The sequence below is a fragment of the Humulus lupulus genome, chromosome 7, assembly GCF_963169125.1.
Source record: "Humulus lupulus chromosome 7, drHumLupu1.1, whole genome shotgun sequence".
Taxonomy (NCBI): Eukaryota; Viridiplantae; Streptophyta; class Magnoliopsida; order Rosales; family Cannabaceae; genus Humulus; species Humulus lupulus.
Genome location: NC_084799.1, coordinates 47,616,814 through 47,625,586, shown reverse-complemented (window position 1 = coordinate 47,625,586; position 8,773 = coordinate 47,616,814). Strand labels below are relative to the sequence as shown.

At 31.3% G+C, this 8,773-nt stretch overlaps 1 protein-coding gene across 1 annotated transcript; it reads right to left on the bottom strand.

Moving 5' to 3' along the window:
- Positions 1-6,004: 6,004 nt before the first annotated feature.
- Positions 6,005-7,673, bottom strand: LOC133791662 (uncharacterized). Its single transcript, XM_062229582.1, has 2 exons — positions 6,557-7,673; positions 6,005-6,390 (listed from the first exon to the last, which is right to left on the bottom strand). The coding sequence occupies exons 1-2, from the start codon at positions 7,671-7,673 to the stop codon at positions 6,005-6,007; spliced, it is 1,503 nt and encodes a 500-aa protein (XP_062085566.1).
- Between the last annotated feature and the right edge of the window lie 1,100 nt (positions 7,674-8,773).

Below are 8,773 nucleotides of genomic sequence, written 5' to 3'. Positions count from 1 at the left end.
TCATTACACATATTATGAACATACAACAATAAAAATCAAACCAACATCATAGACCCCTACCCACGCCTAGATCAATCTCCCATGCATCAACATATTGAAAAATAACCACAAATCCAATAACTCAGGAGAACACCATAGCATTAGGGGTAGAGATTCAATACCCCTCTTGATTGTAAAATCAAGAACACAACTTGATCAACACCCAAGTGATAATCACCCTTGAATACCCTAGGGTTTTTGAAACCCATGAAGAAGAAGAACATAGAAAAAGACTTAAGATAATGAGGAAGATAAACCTAAATCTTAAAACAACAAGGAATCATAAGAAAAACCATACCTAAGACCTCATCCTTCTTCTTCCTTTCTTCTCCTCCTTCTCTCTCTTTCACGCCCCTCTCTCTCTCTCTCTCTCCTTCTCTCTAATTTCGGCAGCCACAAGCAAAAGAATGCGAAGGCTTCCATACTCTCCTATTTATAGCCTCTAGTGACCTAACCTTAAGAAAAGGACTCAAGTGTGAAAAGCCAAATTCCAATCCCATAATTTAAGCTAAATCCCATCATTTTCTCTCCTTACACCTCACCTAAACCCTTATCCTAATGTGAACCAAATCAAAAATAAACCTTGTCATCTTTTCCTACAAGATGACAACTTATATTTCTTTTTTTTTCTATTTTCTTTTCTTTTCATAATTAAAAGGAAAAATGCTCAAGACTCACATTAGGTCTAGATTCATACTACCCTTTCCTTTTCTTTAATGGGAACAATAACTAAATAAATTAATAAAAGAAAAATAATACACATGCACATACACACACACACATTTCGGCACACACTTAAAACAATAAAAAAAAAACATATTTTAATCACATCAATTGTCACACTTATTTAAAATGTAACACTAATAGTAAAATAAAAAAAGTTACACAATTATTCACATATTAAAAATAAATAATCAAACAAACAATTAACAAATTTAACTTAAAAAAGATTATACCAAACAATTATAATAATTTATTTAAATTAACAACAACTAAATAAAGCAAACAACAACAAATTCAAATAAACAACATTTAAATAAAACAATTCACCACACTTAACACTTAAATAAAATAAAGCACAAAATTTTAATAAACTAAAAAAAAATTGGTGCACTACACGCAGTCGACATGTTCTTTTGCCATTTTCAAGAAGGCTTGGAGATCGTTCCAATAAGCATCACAGTTACGATTCCTTAATGCCGTCCAACTCTTATCGATTGACATCTATGATACAAGAATCAACAACAATTAAATATTATTGACTATGTCTGTGTGTGCCCTAATCCACATTTTCACTCCACTTCTATTAAGGGTAAAGAACCTATCCCATTCATATTTGTAGTATACATATATTTTAATCTACACTTTTAAAATTGTTTCATTTATGTAAAAATTTCGGCAGCACCTCCATATGGTTCTCATAAGTGCACAGACTAAAATTAAGCCTGCCCACTTACGATAACAAATAAGGAGACACATACTGAATTCTCTACTAACGAAACAATAAAATGAGTACTAGATCAAATTATAGGTACACAACAAATGCAAACTATCCATGCAGACACATACCGTCCTAGGTAATTCAGAGAAGCATATTTAAGAGTTCTTACTGACTTAGCCTCTCCGGACGGGTCTAAGACTTTTCGTGATTAAAAATAATTAAGAAAACATTATCACTAGGTGATAATATATAAAAAATTTATTATATCTTTGGTGATCAAATTTTATCACCAAAGAAAAGCAACAAAAACTGAATTTTTTTTTTAACACTAGTTGTTTTATGACGTCTTATAAAATCTTATGATACCATAAAAAAAATAATTGATTAGTTTTTTTTTAATTATCAAACTTATTTTTTCATCTCAATTAATTAATGATTTATTTTTAAATTATTAAATTTTTTAATATTATTTATCTAAATTTTTATTTTACTTTAAAAATATTAAACTTGGTAATATTAAATTATATTATATTTTTTTGTTAATTCAAATTATTTAAAGTTTTTTGTATTATTTAATTCCCATAACTCTACCAAAACTTCAGCAGCATAACGACTATATTCTAAGTTATCCCAAAAATTTAAAAGCTTGCAATTAACATTCAGAAAATTCCCAGAACATTGACAATATATTATACATTTTTCTACACATATTCACAATATATTTCTCCACAAATATATTAAAATATTCAACACATATTATTTTCTACACACATTCACAATACATTTTTCTAAACACATATTAATAAACATTCACAATTTATTTTTTTCTAAATAAATATTAGTAACACTAATATGAATGATTTTTTAAAAAGTTATTAAATTTTTTAATATTAAATGAAATTATAATTTTTCCATTATTTTTAAATTATTTTCAAATTATTACATTTAAAAAAATTAAAAGAAATTATATTTTTTAAATTTTCTTTCAAATTATTTATCTATTTTTTGTATTTTATTAAACTTGGTATTATTAAATTAAATTATTATATTGATTTTATAAATTGTTAATATTAAATTATATTATATATCAAATTTTTTAAATTAATTTTAAATTATTAAATTTGTTAATTATAGATCTTTTAATTTATTTTGAAATTATTTACCAAACTTTTTAAATTAATTAATTTGTTAATATTAAATTAAAATATAATATTATAATTTTTTAAAAACTATTTACATAATTTTTAATTTATTCTTTAATTAATTTTTTTAATTCAAATTATTCAAAGTTTTATCTATTATTTATTTATTTCCTTAACTCTAACAAAATTTCGGCAGCATAGCGACTATATTCTAAGTTATCCAAAAAAAATTAAAAACCTCCAAATGTCATTCAGAGAATTCCCAGAGCATTGATACTATATTATTTTCTACGCATATTCACAATATATTTTTCTACAAATATATTAATTACACTAAACACATATTATTTTCTAAATGCAATCACAATAAAATTTTCTAAACACATAAGCATTCACAATTTATTTTTCTACATAAATAAATAATAACACTAATATTACCCAAAGACATAATAACACTAATAATTATAACATTTCAAACATTTCAAAAATATATATTTTTTATAAAATAAAATAATTTAATTAAAAAAATAATAAAAAAAATACATCTCGTCCTTTTGTTGCTGCCTTTGTTTCTCCTTCAATCTATACACACAATATAATAATATTAATTAAATATAAATATATATAAAATATAGGCTTCAAACATCAACTCTTTTCCTTGATTTTCTCCACACTATTCAACTTAAATTTTAAAAATCAAACCTTCCCTCCACTATATGGTTTTTCAGCCTAGTCGTACTCCCTTCTTGTTGCTACATCATCTCAAGTATGCCACATAGTCTCCATTTGGTTCAAACTTTAGTCAAAGTCCAAACTACTATCCTATATCTCGTAACTCTAGACCCTTCTATAGTAAAATTAACGTAACGGAAGCTGTAAGAGTCTGATTTATACCATTTTTATACCGTTAGAAAGATAATTCAATTATCTACAACTTTGTAGAGATATTATTTTTCTAAAATCATAATATAATTTGGTCAAAACTAGGTCTGAAGTTACAGCACCCTAAAGTTATGAAAACTTCATTTACTTATCTAACTCTTAGTTCAACCATCACACTACTATCTCTACTTAGTTATTTGACTACTTCAATTAAATCTTTTAAATCCCCATTTATCTAACTCTTCTTGACATATATTCACTTAATTCAAATAGATCTAATCTTGCCTATCTTTAAAATTTTAAAATAGTCAAATCCTTCCTATTTTTGTGCCAAACCTAAGACTAAGCTATTTTGGTTTTCATTTTAATTCTAATACTTGGACTTAGTTTAATGCCACATGTTCACTTCTTAATGCATCAAATAACTTGTGCATTTAATACTTAATAAAATTATACACTAATTTAATCATATGCTAAAATAATTATAATTACCCAAACTATAATTATTTCTAAGTCATAAAATCATAACTTAAATAATTTAAACTTCAAGAAATCTTTATTCCACAACTCAAATCATAACTAAATCTAACCTAAGATAATATTTAAGGAGCTTATAAGAAAATAATAGCCTTGGTTATTACAATGAGTTTTGGTTGTGTGCACCAAGGTGCGTGGTTAGTAGAGATGCACTTGAGCACTTGTGTGTGTGCTTATGCATGGTTGCATGGTGAACATGCAATAGTTTTCCTATGCATTATTTCTTTTTATTTATTTTATTTATTTAAGTAATTAAAAAGAAAATAAAAGGAAGGAAATAGGGAGAGGGGCGTGTAGTGTGAATGGGCAAGGTTGGAAGAGTGCAAACTTTATTCCCTTTCCCTCGTTTTTCATTTTTTCTCCAATTTAAGATGTATAGAAAACCCCAATATATTTAGAAGAAATGAACTTTATTACATTAAGGAAAATGGCAATATTGTCTTGGTATTGTTTCAGTAAGTAAATGAGAATTGATTGAGTGTGAAAAGCCTCCTTTGGCTGAGTATAGGAAAAGAGAGGGTGAGGGGTTCAGTCAAGATAGTGTGAGTGCATAGGGAGAATTTCCATTTTGTGCACTAATCAATTAGGCTATAGCTGGAAATCACATGGATTAGGGATCGGGAATTAAAGGAAGATTGAGGATTGATTTTGGGCAAGTGACTCAAGGGGTTCAACTACGTTAAGAAGGGGAAAACAAGTGAGGATGGAGGCTCATTTGTTGTGGAGGCTGCTGAATCTTAGAGAGATAACGAGAGAAGAGAATGTGAAGGAGAAGAGAAAAGAGAAAAGAGAAAGAAGAGGAGGCCAAGGCTAGGGATCCTAAGGTATGGGTTAAGGTTCATAGAATTATTTTTTTCCCTCTTCATCTTGATTCTAAGCAACGCAAAATGATGGTGATGATAGGTGTGGTTTTGTTGCAAGAACTTAGAGGATTGGAGGCTAGGGTTCGAAATCCCTAGGGTAAGTACTTGGTTCGTAGTGATTTTGTTAGTTTCTAATTCTTCTTGAATCTAAGAGCATGTTGTTTTTCTCTTCTTTTTGAGTGGTGTATTCGAAAATCCCTAGGGGGTTAGATAAAAGGTGGTGGTCATTGTTTTGGGTCCTTGAGTGCTAGCAAGAAAGGCAATGGAAAGTTTATCTTATGGTGGTTGTTCTTGTCACTTTGGTTCTTGTTGTTTTGTTTTCATGAGGATATCGATTATGAATGTTGGAATGTTTTTTTATTTTGAAGTTGTGGCTTATGGCCTTATTCTATTGTTGTTGCTATGAGGAATACTTGTATTGTTTTGATATGTTTTGATTAGAGGCATGTTAGGTTTTAAATTGAAAAATGGAAACAAGAATGAGAATGATGTATGTTTCGACCTAATAGTATGTCTTAGGGTTTGTGTTGTTTTCTTTCATACTCTCGTTAGCATGCAAAAGAGTTGAGTTGTTTGACTATGAGTATTTCGGCCTAGGGGTCCTATTTGCATGTTGGGTTATTTTCTTATGCTATTGAATTACATGTTGTCATTGGTGATCATAGGAGCATGCTAGGTTTTCTTTTGGGTTCGGAAACAACAAGAGATAAAAACATGTTGTAGGTTTCGGCCTAGTGCTTGAATAAAAGGGTTATGAACTTTGTTTGGTTATTCTTAACTTTACTCTACTATTTTGGGGTTAATGAGCATATTGTGATATTTCATGTTATTAGGTTGTATAGGATTCAACATGAGAATGCCTTATGGTGTAAGTTTTTTTTTTACTTTGATGATGGTTTTGCATGCTTAATTGTAGCCTTAAATTACTCAAGTGTAGAAACATGTTAGGTTATGTGTTAACATGATTAAATGTGCAATTTTATTTTATTTTTTATCAAGAAGAAAAACTTCATTAATCAACCAGCAAAATACACCCTCAACTCACTATAATCGCTACAGGAGAAGCAACAATAAGCTCCTCAGAACCAATAACAAAAGAACTAATTACATTTTAATCTATGTATAAAGTCTCTATCTTGTCTAGACAATTTGCTATTTTTAACAATGAACAACCTGTAAGTCACTATAGTCTTTACATCTAAAGCAATCAAAGAATCTGATTTAGAGTAACCTTCAAAAACACATCTGTTCCTATTCAGCCAAGTGTTGTAGCAAGTTGCTGCCAAAATTGCTATGCTCACATGCCTCACCATTCCAGATGCTTTCAGAGATAACCACGATAACCAGCAAGCAAAATCCAACGGCCAACCCCTGAAACCCAGCCACTGAAACACGAGCTCCACAAGTCTTCGAGATAGGCAACAGTCAAAAAATAAGTGATGATGGGATTCAGGTTGGTCTCCACAAACAGGGCAAAGTAAAGAATCTAAGACAATGTAAAATTTACCCATGTTGTCTTTTGTTAACAGATGAGAATTCACCACGATGCTTAGGTGAGTTGAGACTACTCCAAATGGCCCTGTGATAGCTAACTTGTGTAGGTGGAAGAAAACTGTTATATAAAACAGCAGAACAAAACTTGCCCGAGCTACCTGCCATCAATATCTCAGAAATGGGGAACTTAAGTCTCAATCTACAAAGTTTGCGCCAATACCAGCTAGTGTCCACTTTTAAATCATAAGACCAAATAGAAACCCTCTTGAGATAGATATTATTCACCCATTTAACCCACAGAAGATCTCTCTTCTCAGTGATAGCCCAAATGTATTTAGCTAGAATAGCTTGATTCCATTTGGTCCCTTCTTTAAACCCGAGACCACCATACGGTTTGGGAAGGCACACTTTCTCCCAAGAGGCCACATGGATTCTGCTTCTGTTCCCGTTCATTCCCCAAAGGAAACCTCTACAAAGTTTCTCAACCTCTTTAGAAACACTTTGAGGAAGGATGAAAGTGCTCATCCAATAATTACGAAGACCAAGTAATACTGAATGAATTAATTGAACTCTGCCTGCAAATGACAAGTGCCTACTTCCCCAAGTATTAAGTCTCAATCTGATTTTTTTAATGATAATCCCACAATCTTCAGCTTTCCATTTAGTTGGTCTTAAAGGTACCCCTAAATATTTCAAAGGGAAACAATCTTCAGCCAAATAAATATCCCTAATGATCTCCCTTTTCTCCCTGGAATCAACCCCTCCAAAAAAGATTTGAGATTTACTAACATTGATAAAAAGCCCAGTTGTATTGTTGAACCCATCAAGAACTTCTTTAAGAACTTTTATGGACTGTTTAGAACCTTTACTAAGAAGAATCAAATCATCCGCAAAGCATAAGTTTATTAACTTCAAACTTTTGCAAAGAGGATGATATCTGAATTTAGAGTCTAGAGCAGCATGAAGAAAACATCTCGTTAGATAATCCATTATCATAACAAATATCAAAGGAGATAAGGGATCACCTTGACGAAGACCCTTAGCACCTTGAAAACCACCTTGTATTCTGCCATTCATTAGAAGAGAGTAAGAAGTGCTCTTGATACAAATCATCACCAGCTGAAAAAATCTAGCAGGGAAGTTTAAGGCATTAAGCAAATCCTCAACAAAATTCCAATCCACAGTATCATATGCCTTACTGATATCAATCTTAATTGTGTAGCGAGGAGAATTATTTTTCCTCCTATAATTCTTCAAGATGTCTTGAAGAATCATCACATTATGAGCTATTGATCTCCCTCGGACAAATGCACCTTAGACTAGGAAGGACTGTTGCAAGTCTAGAACAAAGAAGCTTAGAGATGCATTTGTAAACCGATGTACAGCAGGAAATAGGCCTGTAATCTATAGCTTTAGCCGGATTTTCTTGTTTAGGAATAAGAGAGATCATGGTATTATGAAATTCTGGTGGCATGAAACCAATCTCAAAAAAATTAGCAACTGCAGCACAGACTTCTCCCCCAATAACAGGCCACATTCTCTTGAAAAAACCAGATCCAAATCCATCGGGACCAGGTGATTTAGTATCAGGAATGCTAAACATCGCTTTCTTTATTTCCAAAAAAGAAAACGGCTTCAGCAGACCAACTTGCTGGTCTAATGAAAGTTTAGATCCCTGCTCAATACAGCTCAGATTCAACCTTGAACTAACAGAACTATTGCTGCCCATATAGCTTCGGAAATGATTGAGAAAATGCTCCACAACTTCAGAAAACTTATCATTAATCAAACCTTGTTTTGTCATGAAAGATGTAATTCTATTTTCCATTTTTCTCTTCATGAAGATGCAATTTTAATAATTATAAGCTTTCTGTTTTTTTTTATTTGGTGGTGTTGATATTAAATGATTTTAAAATGCACAAGAGAAGCCTCAAAATGATATTTTGAATTTATATAAGTAAAAGGCATTTTATTTCACATGATAATAGGCTTTTATTCAAAATAATGAACATGCAGTTTTTTTATTTAATTTGTGAAAGAATATGGCTTAAATTCAATTATGTGATTTTAATTAAATAAAATGTGTTATCCAGATTTCCGGATAGCGTTTAGATGAATAGCCTCGGGGAAGCAGAATTATCAAAGTCTTTCACGAAAGGTGACCAGAGCTCGCGGATGGACAGAAAGGCTTCGCCTCTCCCGTTTAGTGTCAAGCCTACTCTTTCAAGCAACCGAAGGTCACGGAGGCTCGTCAATTCTCCCGGACTCCCGAAGGGATATCCTTCGGGGAAGGTTTTTCCAGGAGAAGCTCTTCAGGCTACCTTCGCGGATACAGTCCCGTGGCTCGCACAAAAGAAGACCAAGCGGCCGAGTCA